General features: G+C 43.2%; 4 protein-coding genes across 5 annotated transcripts in view; 2 read left to right on the forward strand and 2 right to left on the reverse strand.

Annotated features, from left to right (window-relative positions):
* The window catches only part of LOC111956180 (teashirt homolog 1-like), a 445,767-nt gene that overhangs the window by 60,398 nt on the left and 362,424 nt on the right, over nt 1-22,945 (reverse strand). The gene's annotated exons all lie outside the window — the stretch shown is intronic.
* Nucleotides 2,386-12,952, reverse strand: LOC111956147 (transmembrane protein 79). Its single transcript, XM_023976592.2, has 5 exons — nt 12,791-12,952; nt 11,380-12,270; nt 10,488-10,682; nt 10,039-10,267; nt 2,386-3,817 (listed from the first exon to the last, which is right to left on the reverse strand). Exons 2-5 carry the CDS (start codon nt 12,080-12,082, stop codon nt 3,625-3,627), a joined length of 1,320 nt encoding a protein of 439 aa, XP_023832360.1. The 5' UTR covers nt 12,083-12,270; nt 12,791-12,952; the 3' UTR covers nt 2,386-3,624.
* LOC111955498 (protein misato homolog 1-like) lies at nt 17,237-21,835 on the forward strand. 2 transcript variants are annotated; one of them, XM_070436447.1, is made up of 7 exons: nt 17,237-17,273; nt 17,398-17,506; nt 17,734-17,868; nt 18,685-18,798; nt 19,115-19,299; nt 19,692-19,748; nt 20,224-21,835. In XM_070436447.1, the coding sequence occupies exons 1-6, from the start codon at nt 17,266-17,268 to the stop codon at nt 19,744-19,746; spliced, it is 606 nt and encodes a 201-aa protein (XP_070292548.1). In that variant the 5' UTR covers nt 17,237-17,265; the 3' UTR covers nt 19,747-19,748; nt 20,224-21,835. The 2 variants fall into 2 exon arrangements, with proteins under 2 accessions (XP_070292548.1, XP_070292549.1); XM_070436448.1 differs by lacking the exon at nt 19,692-19,748.
* On the forward strand, nt 21,650-22,564 carry LOC111955434 (leukotriene B4 receptor 1-like). Its single transcript, XM_070436258.1, has 2 exons — nt 21,650-21,840; nt 21,985-22,564. Exons 1-2 carry the CDS (start codon nt 21,650-21,652, stop codon nt 22,562-22,564), a joined length of 771 nt encoding a protein of 256 aa, XP_070292359.1.

Consider the following 22,945-nt stretch of genomic DNA (forward strand, 5'->3'; position numbering starts at 1 on the left):
CAGACTACGGTTCGCAACTGCACATGGGGACAAAGATCGTACTTTTTGGAGAAATGTCCTCTGGTCTGATGAAACAAAAATAGAACTGTTAGGCCATAATGACATCGTTATGTTTGGTGGAAAAAGGGGGAGGCTTGCAAGCCGAAGAACAAAATCCCAACTGTGAAGCACGGGGGTGGTAGCATCATGTTGTGGGGGTGCTTTGCTGCAGGAGGGACTGGTGCACTTCACAAAATAGATGGCATCATGAGGCAGGAAAATTATTTGGATATATTGAAGCAACATCTCAAGACATCAGTCAGGAAGTTAAAGCTTAGTCGCAAATGGGTCTTCCAAATGGACAATGACCCCAAGCATACTTCCAAAGTTGTGGCAAAATGGCTTAAGGACAACAAAATCAAGGTATTGTAGTAGCCATCACAAATCCCTGACCTCAATCCCATTAAAGATTTGTGGGCAGAACTGAAAAAGCATGTGCAAGCAAGGAGGCCTACAAGCCTGACTCAGTTACACCAGCTCTGTCAGGAGGAATGGGCCAAAATTCACCCAACTTATTGTGTGAAGCTTGTGGAAGGCTAGCCAAAATGTTTGACCCAAGTTAAACAATTTAAAGCAATGCTACCAAATACTAATTGAGTGTATGTAAACTTCTGACCCACTGGGAATGTGATAAAAGAAATAAGAAAGAAATAAAAGAAATAAATCACTACTATTATTCTGACATTTCACATTCTTAAAATAAAAAGTGGTGATCCTAACTGACCTAAGACAGGGAATTTTTACTAGGATTAAATGTCAGGAATTGTGAAAAACTGAGTTTAAATGTATTTGGCTAAGGTGTATGTAATTTTCTGACTTCAACTGTATATGTACACTACCGTTCAAAAGTTTGGGGTCACTTAGAATTGTCAGTTAGAAGCTGCCAGTTGAGGACTTGTGAGGTGTCTGTTTCTCAAACTAGACACTAATGTACTTGTCCTCTTGATCAGTTGTGCACCGCTGCCTTCCACTCCTCTTTCTATTCTGGTTAGAGACAGTTTGCGCTGTTCTGTGAAGGGAGTAGTACACAGCGTTGTACGAGATCTTCAGTTTCTTGGAAATTTCTCGCATGGAATAGCCTTCATTTCTCAGAACAAGAATAGACTGACGAGTTTCAGAAGAAAGGTCTTTGTTTCTGGCCATTTTGACCCTGTAATCGAACCCACAAATGCTGATGCTCCAGATACTTAACTAGTTTAAACGCGGACAGTTTTATTGTTTCTTTAAATCAGAACAATAGTTTTCAGCTGTGCTAACATAATTGCATAAGGGTTTTCTAATGATCAATTAGCCTTTTAAAATGATAAACTTGGATTAGCTAACACAACGTGTCATTGGAACACAGGATTGATGGTTGCTGATAATGGGCCAATGCCTATGTAGATATAAAAAAAAAAATCTGCTGTTTCCAGCTACAACAGTTATTTACAACATTGTCTACACTGTATTTCTGATCAATTTGATGGACAAAAAAGTTGCATTTCTTTCAAAAACAAGGACATTTCTAAGTGACCCCAAACTTTTGAACGGTAGTTTATATATATTTATTAATCCCAGCCTCCGTCCCTGCAGGAGGACTTTTGCCTTTTGGTAGGACGTCATTGTAAATAAGAATTTGTTCTTAACCATCTTAAAGGTTAAATAAACAAAAATGTTGAACTTCCATCCTCTCAGGCGCACAATGTATTAATTTATGGTTGGATCAGAATCACTATTATAATCATTGGCCAGTATTGAGAATTAAGTAAAACCACAAGTCCAAATTCCTATCTCCATCCATGGCTAATTCAGGAAAGGGCCAATTTTAGCCATCGGAGGACAACGATGCAACAATTCAAGTTTTACTTCTGTCAATGACGTTTGTTTTCTGATGTGATTGGTCTGAAGCCAAATCCAAACTGGCTTCCCTTAACACTTTTTTTTTTTGGCGTGCAAGGACCATTCACAGCTGAGCTCACTCAGTTTAGCTCAACACTGATTGGCTATTATTTTATACTTTTATCAAGGGGGGCCAAATGCTTGTTGACTTCCCTTGCATTCAATGCTATGGGCTGCAACAATGTCATACTCTTTTTGACCAGACAGCATCATATGCTACGCATACTGAGAGAGGGGCGCTGTCTCGTTCGCTCGGACGCTTTCTCCAGTGATACATTTCCTTCGATTTGCAAGAGGCTGAATGTATGAAACACAGACTAAAGATACAACGTAACGTATGTTTTTCTTGGTCAATTCCTTGGGGAAGCCTGGCTTCCCTTGGCATCCATGAATACACACCACTGCTTTTGAACTAGTTACGGTCAATCCTTGTCTCATCCTTTGGCTTCATGATGTCATGACAAAATGCAAGATTAGTAGCTGCTTTATTATGTGAATCACATCATTCCATTAGGACAGTGTAAACATTGAAAGATAATATCCAAAAGGAATACAACAATTATGAGCCGTCTGCCATATACAAACAGGACAATGTATGTGCATTGGTTATGGTACTGTACAGACATAATTAACATAATGCATTCTTAAATAGCTATCAATTAAAATATTCTTCCTTCCCATTCATTGTGGGGGTAGTAAATGCTGTACTATTGTAGAAATTAAATAAATGTAAACATTGCACAGTTGAAGAAATAATAATATCCACATTGATTTGATGTTTTATAAATTAAAAAAAAAGTCAACTCTGCAATAGGTTCATACTATAATGTTGGTACTTATGTCTTCATACATTTTAATAACTTGGGGAAAACCACCCCCTTCAGGATGTACTGTATAGTGCAGACTAGTCATGTCGTCATAGCTCATTATGAAACCTTCCAGTGAGGCTCTGGACCATCCTTCACCAAAGACATGAGATTAGAATAGAACAATTCTAGTTAGTAAGGATGTACTGCACAAAGTTGTGTTTTAGGCATCAAACGGAGGAAAACAGACAAACAGAAGAATAATTATGTCCAATAATAATTATTTTTTAAACGCTAATTTTCCTTTGCTACATTTAAAAAAAAGTTTTACGTTATGTGCCTAATGAACACGACCCAGGCCTTACATGTCTTATTTCATGGATGGTCCATTCCTCTTTGGCTTATGTATGGCATAAGACACTTTATATCACAATCCTTCAACTACAGGTAACTTCATTGGGGTGGCTAACTTACTAGCCTCACGTCATCTTAATGCATTGTCCAGCTCTTCATAAACCATTGTTCAATGTGGTTCCAGATGAAGGACATGAAATCCAAGCTGAGGCACTTGATTCTTCTCCTTCCAAACAAACACCATGACAATGAGTGGGTGCCAACAATTGTCTAACTATTCAGTAGGACAAAACACTGGGGAACTTGTGTGTTATATTGTTTAGAACAGACTTACATCTCGGCATGTAGAGTAAGGAATACATTTCTATCTGCAAGGTTGCACAACGTTTGTCTAAGGAACGTGCCTCTGGTCTATCAGAAGGCAAAGTGTACATATGATACTGTAGGTATAAGTTACATGGTAATATCTCATCTTTTAAGTTCTAAGTGTCTAGGGACTGGGGGTCCATTTAATCTTCAGGATTGGGCGTATCTACTCCTCATCCCCCTAGCCCCACCAACTCTGCCTGGGAGGTGGGGCGGTGGTGGGTGGGGCCACATCAAAGACAGCCCCTTCACTGAGTGACGAGCACACAAAGTAGAGGTTGGCGCCCAACATGACCAGTATGGGCAGGAAGGAGAGGCCGAAGCCCAAACCCCTCACACTGCTGCCTAGGGACACACACACCCAGTAGATCAGCCTGTAGGGTGAGAGATCACAACAAGATCAGCCAATTGGGTCACACAAACCCAGTAGATCAGCCTATAGAAGAAGTGACATTGGGTGAGTTTGTTTTGCATGGTCCATGGAGATAAAATACAGAGAATGTATGTAAACACGTACAGTACCAGTTAAAAGTTTGGACACACCTAGTCATTCAAGGATTTCTTTATTTTTACTATTTTCTACATTGTAGAATAGTGAAGACATCAAAATAACACATATGGAATCATGTAACCAAAAAAAAAAAGTGTTAAACAAAACAAAATATTGTATGTTTGAGATTCTAAGTATCCACCCTTTGCCTTGACAGCTTTGCACACTCTTGGCACTCTCTCAACCAGCTTCATGAGGAATGCTTTTCCAACAGTCTTGAAGGAGTTCCCACATATGCGGAGCACTTGTTGGCTGCTTTTCCTTCACTCTGCAGTCCAACTCATCCCAAACCATCTCATTTGGGTTGTGGTCGGGCGATTGTGGAGGCCAGGTCATCAGATGCAGCACTCCATCACTCTCCTTCTTGGTCAAATAGCCCTTACACAGCCTGGAGGTATGTTTTGCATCATTGTTCTGTTAAAAACAAATGATAGTCCCACTAAGCACAAACCAAATGGGAAGGCGTATCACTACAGAATGCTGTGGTAGCCATGCTGGTTAAGTGTGCCTTGAATTCTAAATAAATCAGGGTGTCACCAGCAAAACACCCCCACGCTTCACGGTGGGAACCACATTTGCGGAGATCATCCATTCACCTGCTCCGCGTCTCAAATTTGGACTCAACAGACCAAAGGACAGATTTCCACTTGTCTAAAGTCCATTGCTCATGTTTCTTAGCCTAAGCAAGTCTTTTCTTATTGGTGTCCTTTAGTAGCGGCTATGGAACCCTGACCTGTTCACCGGACGTGCTACCTGTCCCAGACCTGCTGTTTTCAACTCTCTAGAGACAGCAGGAGCGGTAGAGATACTCTCAATGATCGGCCATGAAAAGCCAACTGACATTTACTCCTGAGGTTCTGACTTGTTGCACCCTCAACAACTACTGTGTAGTAATTATTATAATAATTATTATTATTTGACCATGCTGGTCATTTATGAACATTTGAACATCTTGGCCATGTTCTGTTATAATCTCCACCCTGCGCAGCCAGAAGAGGACTGGCCACCCTTCAGCCTGGTTCCTCTCTAGGTTTCTTCCTAGGTTTTGGCCTTTCTAGGGAGTTTTTCCTAGCCACCGTGCTTCTACACCTGCATTGCTTGCTGTTTGGGGTTTTAGGCTGGGTTTCTGTACAGCACTTTGAGATATCAGCGGATGTAAGAAGGGCTATATAAATACATTTGATTTAGTGGTTTCTTTGCAGAAATTCGATAATGATGGCCTGATTCACACAGTCTCCTCTGAACAGTTGATGTTGATGTGTCTGTTACTTGAACTGTGAAGCATTTATTTGGMCTGCAATCTGAGGTGCAGTTAACTCTAATGAACTTGTCCTCTGCAGCAGAGGTAACTCTGGGGTCTTCCTTTCCTGCGGCGGTCCTCATGAGAGCCAGTTTCATCATTGCGCTTGATGGTTTTTGCGACTGCATCTGAAGAAACCTTCAAAGTTCTTGAAATGTTCTGTATTGACTGACCTTCATGTCTTCAAGTAATGATGGACTGTCGTTTTTCTTTGCTTATTTGAGCGGTTCTTGCCCAATATGGACTTGGTCTTTTAACAAATATGACTATCTTCTTTATACCACCCCTATCTTGTCACAACACAACTGATTGGCTCAAACACATTAAGGAGGAAAGAAATTCCACAAATTAACTTTTAACAAGGCACACCAGTTAATTGAAATGCTTTCCAGGTGACTACCTCATGAAGCTGGTTGAGAGAATTCCAAGAGTGTGCAAAGCTGTCAAGGCAAAGGGTGGCTACTTTGAAGAATCTCAAATATAAAATGTATTTTGATTTGTTTAAAGCTTTTTTGGTTACTACATGATTCCATGTGTTATTTCATCATTTCGATGTCTTCACTATTATTCTACAATGTATAAAATAGTAAAAATAAAGAAAAACCCTGGAATAAGTAGGCGTGTCCAAACTTTGACTGGTACTGTAAGTGTTTACAAACATTATTAGGTTAGAAAAGATAAGGATAACAATGTTGGGTGAAGGTATGGATCGGTGATAAGCAATGTTCCCTCTGGGACTGGCACGCAGAATAAATATTAGCCCACAGAGAGAAGCACGAGATTGAACTTCTCTAGAGCAGTGGTCACCTACCGGTCGATCCAAGGCATTCCTAGTCAAARATTTCTGCAAAAAAACAATGATAAAGCTTTCCCTCCCCCCTCTTTTTTTGTGTGTCTCAGGCTGTTGCCAGTAGGTGCACCCAATTCAACTGCCCTGCGTGCCGGGTAGGCAACTGTTGCCATTTTGAACCATTTCATGTGTTTGAAGGTACAAACTCTGCCTTCCCGGCGGGCCCGGAGAGCAACTCAATTGCACTATAGGCCTACCGCTGGCCAATCGGATGGCTCAGATTACAGTGTCTGCAGTAACGTAGCAGGCAAAAAAGAAAGCTACAGCAAAGTTTATACTGTGAGATTTCAAAATGTGTAAAACCATGACTAGAGAGAGACTCAACAAATACAGCAAAGAACTGCTGTTTGAGTGAGTTCATGTTTAAGTTCTTACTCAGCACTGTCAACACTTTAATAAGCCATAAAATGCACATTCTTCCTATTTCCCCTCAGTGCTCCAACAAGCACTGCAGCAGTAATGAATGAGTAGGAAAGTGTATCTATAGGCTTGCGTTGTTATTATTAGCGGTTTGGGTCATTTTTATTATTGAGGAATATTTAACTTTCTCTGTTCATAGGAGTAACATGAATTTGTGCATGAGGCAGAAATTATGCAGTGCTACTGGAGTTGCCATCAGCTGGAAGACTGTCCCTTTTTGGTCAGTGTCAGTGGAGGAAAGGGAGAGTGGAGGGATGTTGATAGGCAGACCCTCAAGTCTGCTGCTCTCTCCCTCTGCTGACCATCAGATGTAGGCACAATCAGCCCAGTAAAATACAAATAAAAAGCTAATTATTTGGTTGTGCCTCACAAGTAATACAACAACAGATCTATTACAGGTGTTATCATATAGCCTAACTCAAATTTTTAAATATAATTTTTTTAAATGGCCCGAACAACAATGCATTGGCAGGGCAACTCATTGCTTCAGTACTCTTTTTAATTGGTTAATGTTGCATAGGCGTACATTTTTTAAGTCCTGTGTAAAAATAATCTGAGCGGTAGATCTCAGCTTGCATTTGGACTCAGAAAGTGGTCTTGACTCAGAAAAGTTTGGTGACCACTGTTCTAGAGTTTTCCCTGTTAACACGATCAATGTCTCCCTTTACTGTGGCAATTGTGATCTAATAAATGGAATATTAGCCACTTTCAATGCAACATACTGAAACAAAAAACTTTGCAAGAGATTTTATTGTAGGCAGAACACATCGGAATAMGATTCTATTGCATTGACAAGTGGCATAAACAATCAGAGCTGCAGTATCCTTATATGCAAATAGACCATTGCCATATATGGATCTGTGCCATTTACTTTGAACTGGACTGTGTCTACAGCATGAGCGGTCATGAGTAGATGTGCTCGTTTTGAGATCAGCGAGAGAGCTGCACATAGCCACATGCACATTTTGTTCATATCCTTTGCCTGTTTGTGAGTTATTAGCCCAGTTTTTGATCATTTGTAGTCAGCAACAGGGGAGTGATTTCCTCATACATGATCATAAAACGTGTACATTTCTTGAAAAGCGAGTCAGGTAAAGAGCTTTTTTATTTGTCTTAAAGGGGCAGTGTTGTATTTTGAGAAAGGTTTGAATTAGCTAAGTAGCCAATAGGCAGAGGGTAGCATKATTTGTCTGATTCTCTGTAATAATGATTTGGGATTAATAATGCATTTTATTTTGTAAAGTGGTTTCTTGCATCAAACAACATTTTCAGTGGATAAAAAGGTTAATGTCAAGCCCTGCATGTTTTGTTTTCAAAAGTCTCATGGAATGTAGGTTTACACTGAACACCAAACATTGGCTGCTACTGTAGGCTGAATGATATAACAGCTATTTCCATGTTCAAATGTTATGGGATGCATTTTCTCCATTGTTTGTGATGGTAGGCCACTCTGGTAGGCCTACATTATGATCAAATAGACACAGTAGCCTACTTGGCCACTTAAAACTGTAACTTAAAGCGGGTACAGCCTCAGTGTTCATTGTAAACATGCGCTGGAAGTTGCACAGAATTTTCACAACATTCAAGTTTGCGCTTAGCAGACCTGAAATCTACTCAATGCTCAATTTGTTTTGAGGGAACACTGGTGATAAGGGAATACTACTACCCATGCACACCAGGCCCTTTCTGCACAACATAAAAAAATAAATAATAATAATAATAATTATTATAGGTAAGCACATTGGAATCGGACGAAATTAGCTAAAAATGCCAACATCGGCATGGGCCCGATGTCTAGTTTAACGTCGATGGGCAAAACCGATGTCAAAGCTGCTGCATACCTATATAACGTAGGTAGATGACGTAATGACGCCACAAAGTATATAGCGCTACTCGTGCAACACAGCATTCCTAACCTAGCCCACAATGTCTGCTGTGTGGATCGAGCAGTCAACAAGTCGAGCAGTCATTTGAAAGAGTAAGAAAGTTTCAGCGAGACAACTCAACGGCGAAATCCATTAACGCCAAGATAATGAAATTCCCTGCCCTTGACAATCAACCGTTCTCGGTCGTGGATGATGTTGGCTTTCGCCGACTGGTCGAACACCGGTACACACTACCAAGTAGGCGCTATTTTTCAGATGTTGCCTTACTGGAGTTACACAGTATTGTTGAACCTCACATTCATGTGCTACTTGCTATGAGCGTCACTGGTATTAGCTTCCCGACTGACATTTGGACCAGCGATGTCAGCCWCATGAGCATTATGAGTCTGACAGCACAGTGTTTTCCTACTACAGAGGATTTCCTACTGAGGAAAGTCGTATTGCATGCTCAAGAATGTGCTGGTTCTCATTCCGCTGCTGCCATTTCAATGGCATTTGAGAACATGAACACTCCTAGCTCCATTCGAACAACTGACTGGAGAAATAAGCCCAACAGCATCTGCAGCAGATGTGATACAGTGTCATGGCATTGAAATGCCTGCTCAACAAAAATGCCAACACAGACCGTGGGGTTAACTTGGAGAAGTCCTCTACTAGAGGCTGTGAACAAGCGCGTTGGTGGCATTCTCTCTGAGCCTCTACTGTGTTGCCACCATGTTCGATGCTAGGTACAAGGACCGCTACTTCGATGCAGACAAGAAACAGGGTTTACGTGAAATGTTACAGACACAGCTGGACAAGATGGAAACGGACACCGTGACAGTGCACACCGAGGAAGAGAAGCCACGGACGGACAGACAGAGCTGAAACTTCACTGCTTGACATGTATGATGAAATCCTGGTTGAGATTGAACAATGAAACAGCACAGCAAGTAAGTGAAAGAAATAGATTTTGATTATGTTTTACTAGTAATGGGGACATACGTAAATGCCAACAAAATAACTTTTTGGTCAGTGTGTGTGTGCGTTTCAGCTATTTAACTGTACTAGAATGCTTAAAAGGCCGCTAAATTTTTTAAATATCTTACTGGTATAATTTTTTGGGACAAGGTCATATCGGTATCGGCCAAAAATGTCATATCGGTGCATCCCTATGCACAACACAACCCATTCCGCACCCACGAAGCAGCGTTACCTATCCCTCCACAAAAGCCATGTCCCTTGTTGAAAAAGGGGAACAATGGCTGCATTTTAGGCTGACTGTACTGCATACGCATGCCCAATCTCAAAACTATCTCGTGACTCCACATCGGCTACATCTCTGCTAACTGCACAGTGAATGCACATAACCAGAATACACAGGAATAATTATCATTGAACTACCACAGCGAATTATTGTAATGTTTGTGTGTCAATTAATCCCGTAAGGGATGGGTTGAAAATTTGACATGAAAAACAACACTTTCATTCATTCATTCATACAAATAAACATAAAACGCAGAACGCACTGCCACCACTGAGACTGAGTAGTGAACACACACACACACACACACACACACACACACACACACAGGCAGACAGGCACTCACCTGCCGAAGGCAAAGACGATGGTGAGCAGGGGCACCATCTTGAGCAGGTCCTGGCTGATGTAGGTGGCCATGACGGCCAGCTGCAGGAAGTAGAGTAGGAAGAGGGAGAGCGAGTCGCCCACGTAGTGCCGGTGGACTGCCACCTCCCGGCTCTCCTCCCCCACCTTGGCCTCGTAGAGGGGTGTCAGGGCGCCGTAGCGCAGCCGCGCCAACCCCTGCACCAGCACACCTGGGAGAGGAAAGGTGYGAGGGGGGAGAAGAGGTGGGTGGAGGGAAGAGGAAGACAGTGCAGGGGGGAGACCGAGGTAGAGGAAGATTGGGAGAGTACCAAAAGCGATAAAAACATTAGCATTGCCAAGAGCAAAGAAGTAACACACATTTAGTCTATTCAATCATCTCTAATAGGTGATAACATATCACAGCCCAACCCTAATAGTCCACAGTCTTACCTAGCATAATGGGTATGACAGCAAAGAAGGAGCAGCGCAGTGTGTACACCAGCCTGAGAGGGGCGCTGTCCAGGGGTGGGGCATCAAAGGGCAAAAGGGCATAGCCGCCCCACACAAGTAGAGGGAAGAGAACAGCTGCAGCACCAATGCCCAGGCCAAGTTTCAGAACATCCCCACAACTACCACCACACATACCTAAATAACAGAGGAATCTGGGTTCAATAAAACTACAGCCAAACCTGGTGAAAATTGTGTTTTTAAGATACAATAACTCGAAAAGTATGGATAAAAAAATAAAACAGCCATTTCTTTGGTCGATGACGATAGGAAATATATGTAGACTTCTTATTATGCTGCCTCATATTTTACATGACAATTTTCATACCAATTTCTCACAACAGGAAAGAGATTCATTTTTACATTTTATTCACTTAGCTGACACTCTTATCCAGAGTGACTTTCATCTTAAGATAGCTAGGTGGGACAACCACATATCACAGTAAGTACATTTTCCCACAATAAAGTAGCTGTCAGGGGTGAGGAGGGGGTGCTGTGGGATTATTTCAGATACTCTTTGAAGAGTTAGGGTTTCAGATGTTTTCGGGAGATGGGCAGGAACTCTGTTGTCCTAGCTTCAGGGGGAAGCTGGTTCCACCATTGGGGTGTCATTAGAGCTAAAACATGTCTAATCAGAGGGGAAAAGATCAGATAAAACGATAATGTAACCTACATTTTTTAGAATCCAGTTGTGTTGATATACTGTTTATTGAATATTTGTCATTACAAATATTTTTTTTCCATGGGAATGCACTTCAATCCCTAAACTGATTAGAACTTAAATGGAACTGACCCCAATTAGTATTAATGGTACTGGTCCGGCACTGGTACATACGTGTGTAGTTGTCCGGCTCCTCTGTCCACTGTGGGTAGTAGAGTACTGGTGGGGCTGTTGGTGTCTGGGGCTCTAAGAAAGGTCTCTTCTCAGTATCCATCTCCACAGATTTGCTATTTTCGAGTGGGAACTCCTCCCGTTTGCTGGATGGACGCACGATCACTGTCGGAGTGAAGACCTGCGCAACCTTCTCTGGCATCCAATTCACTGGGCCTTCCTCCCCCTCTTCCTCATCATCTGCAAGCGAACCATCCATGTCCTCACCTTGGCCTCCCTCCACCTCATCATCTCTCCATCTCTCTCCCTCTGGCATGCTTTCTCTCCATTTTGCCTTTCGCTCACTCTCTGGCTGGCTCTCCTGTCCCTCCAGAAGCTCTGTGCTCCCTCCTATCCTCTCTACCTCTCTCTCCTCCTCCTCCTCCTCATCCCCTTCGGCTCCCTCACTCTCGGACACCACACCTCCTTTCTCTCCCTCTCTGTCTCCCAGGCACAGCAAAGTGCTAGGCTCCAAGGCAGCTGAGCTGGTTGCCTTTTTCACCTCTTGCTTCTCATCCTCTTCCCCCTTCTCTTCTTCCATCCTCCTGTGCTCTAGGCCCTGTTGTTCTGCTCCAGGTGTTTGAGGTCCTGCAGCAGTAGACCCACTGGTTTTAGAAGGCCCTCCGGCTCTGTCTTCATCTGGATTTAAAGTCAGGTGCACGGACATCACTGTTTCTCACCCGTCTCTGTCTGTATGATATTCCTGTCTAGGCTGTGTTGTGTGTGCAATTATTGGCCAGTGTGTCTTTCTGCAAACTGACTATTTACTTTTCAGTTCCAACATTTACAATTATATTCCATAAAACAAGTTGGTGCCAAACCTCATTCTCATAAGGTCAAGTCCTATTGATTCACCTGAAAGGGAAGAGTGATAAAACAATGGTTTGCCGGCACACAGTAAAACAATCCATTTGATAAGCTAATGAGCTGAGAGTCATCAGTGAGCATTGAACTTTGAATCTTTAAATGGATGAAGTGTACCTTCCTCTACGGAGTGCGATTTATCAACATTCTAATGCCCACTGTACGCACGAGAGACATTTTGATTTATATTCTAGATTTATACTACTAGTAGCCTACCAATGAGATGCAGTTGAGATAGGAAAAAACTATTCCTACTTGAATTTAGGTGTAGTACGGAAACAGATTACTTTAAAAAGAAGCAATGTCGTAATAACTTGTTTTGTGGGTCTGGTTTAGAGTATCTGATTTTGCGACAACATTGCGTTCTCCGTTTCCGCACTATGTCCATATCGCAAAAACGTTTTTGTGGGTCTCTGGTCTCCAGATACTGGACCTTATCCTACCTATCCAGTGCCATTAAATCCATGACATAAGGAACTTTGAACTGATGTACTTAGTTAGACTGACTTACCCGACGTCTAGGCTGCATGCTGCTCCATAAGATTAAAATAGCAAAAACGTGGAATTGGCCCAGGAAGTGTTTTTCAGACTTTTGTCGTAATGTGAAACTCGAGTAAGGTTGGGTTGTTTGACAGGTGCGGCAAGGTAAATCATTGCAGGAAAGTTTTTGTGGTTGCTCATATCATGTGATAACTCCACCCACGATGACGTTTTGTTTTTTAGTAGGCCACAGCGCAATTTATTTTTTATTATTTTGTTATTTTTAAACAATGGCGATGCCTCTCATAATTAGGCTGTATAGGCTACCCATAATTGTATTATAGCACTGCCTATTTCATTGTCTAAATACATATTAAATACATATTCTCAACATGCATTTATAATAATTACACTATTCAAACATAGATTTTCATAAATCGCAGGTAGGTTTATTACTATACCGCTTGTCTATCGACAGTCTACTGTACAAGGAGGAGACTGTCCCACTGCGCTCCTGTAATCCATACTGGGGCGGCAGGTAGTTTAGTGGTTAGAGCGTGATTGTTCCTAGGCCATCATTGAAAATAAGATTTTGTTCATGACTGATTTACCTAGTCAATTAAAGGTAAAATACTAAAGTGCTGCACGTTTGCCTCCACGGCGATACCGAACAATTATTTTTATTTAACCTTTATTTAAACAGGGAGTCACATTGAGATTAAACATCTATTTTACAAGAGAGCCCTATATACATTACAATAAAAACAGAATAATAAAACATACACATATGTGTGTAAAACAATATAATTCAGCACACAATGACAAAATGAACACTATTTTGAAAAACGTTTCAAAGAGCGAATCATATTCGTTCATGTACTTCTTATTAGCCAATAGTAGACGCTATTGCCTTCATCAAGGGTGGGTTCCTTCTGAAACTTGCACCTGTTACAGTGATCTATAAATATGTTGTCATGTTTGCTTGCCATGATGGAGCATCATATTCCATATTCTAAGAAATCTTCTAAAATTAACAGATTTATGCATTTGTGATATATTTTTGATTAGAAACTGGATGGTTCGAGCCCTGAATGCTGATTGGCTGACAGCCGTGGTATATCAGACTGTATACAACGGGTATGACAAAACATTTAGTTTTACTGCTCTAATTACGTTGGTAACCAGTTTATAATAGCAATAAGGCTCCTCGGGGGTTTGTGGTATATGGCCAATATACCACGCCTAAGAGTCGTGCATAAGAACAGCCCTTGGCCGTGGTATATTGGCCATATACCACACCTCCTCGGGCCTTATTGCTTATTTACCTCATAGACCTTAGGATGGGTAGCCTGTTTAGAGAAGTCAACTCGGGCACTATTCTAACTTCGTCTGCACACATTGGTGGAATTTACAGGTTGATACCCATCTGCATGTGTTCTATGGCAATTCTGGAAACTGATGATTTTTTTTGCAAGCTAGCTACCTACTCTTTTAGCTAATCACATGTGCAGTATAGTCTATAGTTTATGCCTGCCCATACCATAACCAAATCGCCAACATGGGGCACTCTGTTCACAACGTTGACATCAGCAAACCGCTTGTCGACACGAAACCATAAACGTGGTCTGCGGTTGTGAGGCCAGTTGGATGTCCTGCCAAATTCTCTAAAATGACTATGGTAGAGAAATTAACATTACATTCTCTGGCAACAGCTCTGGTGGACATTCCTGCAGTCAACATGCCAATTGTACCCTCCCTCAAAAGTTGAGACATCTGTGGCATTGTGTTGTGTGAAAAAACTACACATTTTAGAGTGTCCTTTTGACGCCAACACAAGGTGCACCTGTGTAATGATCATGCTGTTTAATCAGCTTCTTGATATGCCACACCTGTCAGGTGGATGGATTATCTTGCCAAAGGCGAAATGCTCACTAACAGGGATGTAAACAAATTTGTGCACAAAATTTGAGAGAAATAAGCTTTTTGTGCATATGGAAAATCATGAGGATCTTTTATTTCAGCTCATAAAACATGGGACCAACACTTTACATGTTGTGTTTATATTTTTGTTCAGTGTAGATTACAATAATCCATGTAGCTAGCTAACACAACAAGGAGAGAGAGAAAAAATAGCTAGAAGTTTTGGTAGAAATAGCTATGTAACTCTGCTGTGAGGGCGATGGCAGTGATGGTATGTTTATTATGCAGGGACCTTCATGTTTTAGTATGGTCAGTTTGTCTGTCTTCTTAAAAATGGACAATTGGTGTTCAGTGCACCTCTCTTTGCAACATGGGAGGTGACACATTGAATAACCATTTGTCTTTGCATGAGTTGACAGTATACATAACAAATCATATGCTATGAATGTAAATCTTGACATCATACCTTTTCCTCTTGCTCCCTCTCTCTCCTTCTGTTTGTATTGCACCAGGATGTCTTGCGGACCTACGACCCAGACGTGCCCCCAGGTCGAGCTCCAGAATGATGTTCTCACCTACACCCCCTGCCTGATCACCATGGACCTCAAAGGTAACCCATGGTAACCAGCAGGGCATCATTCAGAAGAGCACCACGTTGCCAAAATGTTCTGAAGCACTCAACTTCTTCCTTGAAATGTCACACAGATGGTTTGCTGAATGTCTCTTAGAGGTCACAGATTGAGTAAACATGTTGTGTTGAAGGTTTTTACAAAGTTTGCCACAATTACAGTGTACATCTTTAGGTATGACAGTGACATAAATGGACACTAGAGGTGCATATCATTGGAGTAAGAGGATAACTACAGGGGTAGATATAGATTGAAAAACAAGGTTGGTTACATTTAAATACTGCATAAACATCCTCTCTGTCCATTCTACTGGTAGCCTTCAGATGCTGAAACAGGAGGGGAGTCTCTATGAGCCTGGGAAGGATCCCACCGCTCTCACATGGTGCGTTTGTCTGTTTGTGTGTGTGCCTGCCTGCCTGCCTGTGTTTGTGTGTGTTTCCCTCAAACCTTGTTTATGTGTATGAAGTAAATTACTTCTCTTTGCAGGGAGGGCAATGTAATGGTGCACAAAGAGAGCCCGCTAACAAATGACTCCTTCCTCCCAGACCTGGACAAGCTAGACGTATGACACACAAGCACCATGCACACTACGTCTCTTTCCTAACATTTTTTAAAATAAGATAGCCCAAAAACAACCCCTAGCCTTTAACCCCTTAGCCGATTGCATGTCTGAAGGAACCAGATAGGTGTAAACAATATTGCCGAAACTCCCTGAATACTGTTGGAAGGCTAGGTGGAGCCGCCTCCATATTACTTACACCTGCCCAATAATTGCTGTTCTTCAAACACAGAAGGGTTGGGTCTCAGTGCAAGAAATTGGAGTTGTTCTTGGACCAGGCATAACACTTCTCATTAAAGTGTCTCATTCTGACAGTTAATTCTATGTCCAGAAGGGAGAGTTCTTGGCTGAGGTTGATTTTGACCCAACTCCAGTGCCTCACTGTTCCGGTAAGGGTCTAAAAACAAAGCGTTTTGCCACAGTACAGGTGCTCTGTGGCAAAAAAAGGTGATTTATAAGTTAGCATACTATTATGGGTGTAAACCTGTATGACCAGAAATGTGGTAAAAGAGGATCAGACCAAGAAACGAGCCACTCTCTGTCACTCACACACTTCCTTTTCACCGAACCGTGTTTCCTGTGTAGTGGCTGTTGCCATGGAGACGTTGAACAGCCGCTTGGAGCGCGCTCAGAAGGGCTACCGGCTGGAGAGCAATGTGAGGGTATGATCGGACTTCTTGAGGATCCACCTGCACCCTCACACAATCTGTCATCCACGAGTACAACCACGATGGGTGAGKGCAAATAGTAACAGCCAAAAATAGTAACAGCCAAAGATGCACACTCAAAGAGTTGACGAGGTGGAGAACAGATAATGGACTTGAKATATTATTAAGAAAGTCACACACGCTACATTATTCTCAGTGCCTTTCTTAGGGTACATACAGTCATTACGTGGCTGGGTCGACTCCAATTATTTTACACAGAGTACGTTTTCCGCCTACCATAGAGCTGAAAACATTAAAGACAGTGTTTTCCAATCAGACATTAGCCAAGGCGCAAACAAGACCAGCCTCCTGCATATTCCCCCGGCAACAAGTGTGGCAATTGTACTCAATGCCAGTACACCAAACGTATGAAAAGTCCCAAGACCGGGTCGAGACATAAAAATCTACAGTACCATCAATTGTAATTCTCGCAATGTGATTTATGTGATTCGCTGCCTGTGCGGCTTATTTTACGTTGGAGTTACGCACTAGGTGGCAACATTGACCACAGCACACCACAGCCTGAGTACCAACCTGCATGGTCTATCACACTGTGTCGCCCATTAGCACCACCAGCTGAAGAGAGTTTTATCCCTAATTGTCTTCCCCATGRCCTATATGAACTTGTCCATTCCCTTTGTGATTATTCTGAAGAAGGTATTTTAATCTTTTAAACTTGTCTAATAAAACGATGTATTGGTAAGCGAGCGGTGCGCCTTTTCCTGTCCAATGATGTCCACACAGAGTGTGTTTCCCATATACCACAGCAGAACTAACTTGGAATTCTTAGGAAAATAACTTCATTTTGGCATTGTGTCTCTAGGGAGGCCCACAATCTGGAAGCGTTTGGCCAGGGGGAGGCTCTGCTTCAGGGCTCAGTGCTGGAGGATCTAGAGGACAGACTACACTTCTTCATAGAGGGCTACCTACAGGTAACTGACTGGTGATCCTCTACCATGACTCTCCATTACGGGTTATCACCAACCCTCGTTCTGGAAAAGTACAAGACTGGAATATCTAAAAAAGACCCATATCCATCCAAATATACTTTGTTCTTTACAAAGGCCCCATTTGGTACAATCACTCCTTGAATTACTGATTTTCATCCGTTTGTCATCTCTCCTTTCTCCCTTCCTTCTSCCATCCCTCTCCCTCCCAGCGGTTCCAGGTGCTGTGTGACCTGGCCGATGGCTTCTCAGGCCTGGGTTCAAAGGTCACGGAGATYCTGCAGGACTCCTATGGGGGACGGGGCATCCTGAGCTGGGGACTTGCACCTGTTAGTCACCCAGACACAGTGAGTGACAAGAGGGAGGTTGTTTGCAGTGTGTTTTCAGGCAGTTCCTCAGTTAGCGCTGTTTTTTTCAACAGGTTCATGTTCATCAGGGCATACAATGAAAAACACTTTGCAACGGAAAATTAGCATTTCTTATTGGCCAGGTCCAGGTAATCCCTTCCTGTTTCAATCAGCTTTCTTCCGTTTGGTGCCTAATGAACATGACCCAGGTGTTTGCCATGTAATGCCATTGGTCTTATTCTCCTTAAGCTTGCAGATAGAACTGTCATTCATAGAGCTCAGCTGAGATCTGCGGTTGTCTTGTTTTTATTTCACAATTTGCTACTGATTTAATGTAATAAGGTTGTCCGTCTCTCATAGAGTATTTGGGTTTTATGCGCAACTATTGTCTGGTGTTGTGAATAAGTATAGCTGCCAAAGCGCTCGTATAGTGCTATGACATTCTGTAGCTTTCCTCAGACCCTGATGGAGCTCTACCACCCCTTCTGGCACAGCCAGAAGAGGACTGGCCACCCCTCATAGCCTGGTTCCTCTCTAGGTTTCTTCCTAGGTTTTGGCCTTTCTATGGAGTTTTTCCTAGCCACCGTGCTTCTACACCTGCATTGCTTGCTGTTTGGGGTTTTAGGCTGGGTTTCTGTACAGCACTTCGAGATATTAGCTGATGTACGAAGGGCTATATAAAATAAACTTGATTTGATTTGATGATCGCTCTCTCCCATTGTTGCTTGAGAGGATTTTTACTGTTTTTATATGCCAKCCTGAAGATGTCCGACAACCCCAGAAATGAGTGTGTGTGTTTCTTTCTGTCTCCTCCAGCCGTCACTCTGGTACCACTCCAGTTCTGTTCTGTTCTGGACTCCCTCACTGTGCCCTACTGGCTGCAGTACGACAGCGCACCCATGTGGGAGTTTGCCGACGCACGGGAGAAAGGTGAGCGCTGGGCGCTTTCTTTGACCAGGTCTCTACTATATGTCAGAAAATGCTGTATCCCAATGAGACTAATCTCGTTAAATAAAAAACTAAGGTTTAATCAGGTACAAGTACTGGTTGGCTTCAGTTATCCCCCTCAAAGAACATTTTGAAGGGATTGTCCAGGACACAAGATAATCATTATGTCTTCCCCACATAGCCTACTATACATTTAACAGGTTTACTGTGTGTGTGAGACATCCGGGTTGTAGTCTGTTCTCTTCCGTTTGGTGCCTAATGAACATGACCGAGGTGTGTGTGTGTGTATGTTTCTCAGGTGGTGGCTGCATACGGAGCCCTCCCCTTTCCTATGGCGCAGGGCAGCTCTCTCCCTGACACCCTGGATGACTGCGCAAACGCGTTGCTGTGGCTACCCCTATCGGCTTGCCCCGAGCAGGGCGACGGCCACTGCTTCGGTCAATCGGTGACCCTCAAGGGTTTAGAGTTGCAGTGTCTGGTTAGGTGAGTCAAAGAACATGGCTGTTATGTTACTGTTGCATTACTCTGTCYACTGCAAGTGTATTTCTGGGGCATGGAGGCCTATGTGTACCAGTGGAGGCTGCTGAGGGGAGGACGGCTCATAATAATGGCTGGAACGGAGCGAATGGAATGGCAAACACATGGAGACCATGTGTTTGTATTTGATACCATTCCACCAATTCCACTCCAGCCATTACCACAAGCCCATTCACCCCAATTAAGGTGCCACCAACCTCCTGTGATATGTACATCTGGGTATTCCAACACATTCCCCCAACTGTGTAAATCTAATCCTGATGTTTCTGGTCCGTTTATCTTACTGTGGTTTGTCCTGTCTCTCTCACTCTCCGGATCTCTGTCTGCTCTTATCAAAGTCTGTCTCTATCTGACTCGGTCCAAGCCTCTGTTTCTGCTATCAAGTTTTATTAGTGGTATGTACAGGATACACATGGTGTACACTTTCCAATGAAATGCTTACTTGCAGGTTCCTTCTCGACAATGCAACAACAATTATAATATATAACAATATGAACATAAAGTAAATGGCTCAGTAGAATGAAATATATGTTTTTTTGTATAATACAGGAAGGCAAAATGTATAGTACAATATTTACACATGTATCAGGGAAGGGGGATTGGGGGGCAAGTGTTTTAAATTTGGTAGTAGTATAATAGTAAAAGCCCTGTTATCTGGCTACACAAGTGATTTGTATGTGGATATTCAACCCTTTGTCTTTCTCCACGTCAGTCAGTTCTATTTCTCTCACTGTGCCCAGATCTCTGCCTCACAATATCTATCACTAAATAAGTCTATTCTATTTTCATGCCTCACTATGCTTGTATCCAACAGTCTCTCTCATTATTGGCAGGTCCTTCCCTCTAACATTAWCTTACTCTCTTCCACAGCGTGGTCCCTTAGTCTCCTCCCTCCCGGTGCTCACCTCCCTGCAGTCGTCTCCGGCCCTGGGCCCGTGGCTGTTGGCGCTGCAGCGCGGTGCCAGCGCCCTGGACCCCCGCCGCATCGCCCCCAGCTTCCTCTCCCGGGGGCCTGAGCTGMCCGACTTTCAGGAGTCTAGGGAGCAACTCGGTCGACTGGTTCGCTGTTACCGCGACGATAGCAGAGGCATGATGCGATGATCAATTGACTGACATCCACAAGAGTCATTTTCTCTTTTCTGTCTTCTGCATTGTTAGCCCAGAACGATTCTGCACACTCCATACCATCCGAATAGATGGGTCTCGATTGACCGCGACTGGAATTGACAGACCCACCCGTCCACATTGTATAGTGATCATAGAGACTCACTGAGACTTTATAAGGATTGTGAATTCTGGTTGGAAACAATGGACTCGCTGTTTGAGATGGTGACAGAACTTTTAAGATAAAATATTGAGATTTTAATTGACAAAGGATAATAGTTGGACAGTGAAACTAAATCCGTGTGAAATAAGAGAGAAAATAGGGTGATAGGATAAGGAAAGGTCGATGAAGGGAGAATTGATAGTCACTTCCCCATAAGGTTTCAGAGTTTATTCGCCATGTGTACAGGATACAACAGGTGTAAAACATTAGTGAAATTCTTACTTTGATCTCTTTCCCAACAATGCAGTGATAAAATAAAAAAACAAACCACAAGAATGTAAGTGTGTGTGTATACATGAATGTTAATCATACAAATGTCCAGTTGTCAATAGTTTCCCATATTGGGATAACATAAGATGGCAGTCATGGTAAATTTATGCTAGAATCTGTGGCAGGGAGGAAATTAAGTGCAATTATGTTTGAAATGTAGTTTTTCTATTCATGCCACTAGCTGGCAGCATTGAAGTATGGACATAAATTCACGGACAGGTGAGAAAAAGCTGTTCCTTTAAGCACCAGCAACACCGAGATGGATTAAATCCATTACGCATTCATTTCTGTAAAAAGTTCAAATCATTTAAACAATTTCAAATCATTAACATTAAGAATAATTTAATGGGGGGAAAAAATATTGAAAGATCTGTGTGGCTGGCCCCTTACATCTACAATCGGCGTTCGATGTTTTGCCTATAGCTTGAAAATATCTTCTCTGTCGTGTCTATTTGTGAATCGGGTTCGCTATAGCCTGAATGACAAAATGGAAAGTATCTAACTGTTAACCACACACCCACACCTCATTCGGAGGAAGCTGGCCAGAAGCAGTTAACCCATATCGCGTTTCATATTATCACTATGACAAGAGATCAAGAGAAGAGAAACTTGCGAGGATTTCAAAAACGAGAAACAAATAATTGGATGTCTAAAGTCTGTCTTCCAGATAGCTATTAGATCTATTATCTTTCACCGACCATGGACAACCTCAACTCCTCCAACACCTCCAGCTTGGACCCCACCTTCCCGGATTCGGGCCGCCTGATTTCGAGCATTGTCCTGGGGTTGTGCTGTGCGTTGGGCCTCCCTGGTAACATAGCTGTCCTGGTGTTCATCCTGCGCGGCTCGTCCCGACGCCCCAACTTTACCCTGTGTCTCATACTGAACCTGTAGAGTGACCGTTAGCACGTTCGCGTACAGGCTGAGGTAGAGCAGGAAGGTGGCTAGCTTGCAGGTGGCACTGCCCAGAGTCCAGCCGTGCAGGAGAGTATAAGTGCCACCTGCAAGCTAGCCACCTTCCTGCTCTACCTCAGCCTGTACGCGAACGTGCTAACGGTCACTCTACTCGGTGTCCAGCGCTATCTCCAGGTGTTATACCCGCAAATGTGGAACCGGCTGGGGCGCAAGGGGAAGGCGGCGCTCGTCCTGGCTCTGTGGGGGCTCGCCTGCGCCCTGACTGCCCCCGCCGTGACCACTCGCTATGTGGGTGATGGAGAGCTCAAGTGCCGGAGACACAGTGGATCCGATGCTGAAAGAGTAGCGGTCCTCATCTTGGAGACCTTTCTGGGGTTTGTGGTCCCATTCTTTGTGCTGGTCACGTCCTACTGCTGCCTCCACCGGCGGGTGAACCAGACGGCGCTGTTCAACAGCGCCAGGTTGACGCGGCTGGTCACCAGTGTGCTGGTCGCCTTCTTAGTCCTCTGGGTCCCCGTGCACATCGTCAACATGGTGGACATTGCCGGCATGGTGCTGCGGGCTTCCCGGCCAGAGGCGTCGGCAGCGCTGCTGCGCCACAGGAGCGCGGCAGCACGTGTTGTACGGAGCTTCACATTTGTCAACAGCTGCCTGGACCCCTTCCTGTACGCCTTCGCCTCACGGAGGAACTGGAAGTAGCCCAAGTGGGAAGCAGGCCACAAAAATCGGATGTCTGAAGTCGTCCTCTGCAGGTGCGACTAAAGGGATGTGACTGGCATGCCAACCCATAACTCTAACCCTCACCCTACCTATAACCAAACCCCCTAACCGTAACACGTCCTTTCACCCCTGCTATTTGTCCTCAACAAAATTCACATTATTTGGTTGCTGAATCTGGGTCTGTATAGCCTGAACTTTCTGTGTATCCATAGGGTAGCCTAGATTAGTRCCTTTGGTGATCCATCTCCCTTCAAGCTTGACCACCATTGGTGAAATCCTAAATMATATTGCTTCTGTGAGCTTTCTCATGCATAAATAAATTGGTAATGTTTTCATGATTAACTAGATTTTTGGTTTCTC

The sequence above is a fragment of the Salvelinus sp. IW2-2015 genome, linkage group LG31 (assembly GCF_002910315.2).
Source record: "Salvelinus sp. IW2-2015 linkage group LG31, ASM291031v2, whole genome shotgun sequence".
NCBI lineage: Eukaryota > Metazoa > Chordata > Actinopteri > Salmoniformes > Salmonidae > Salvelinus > Salvelinus sp. IW2-2015.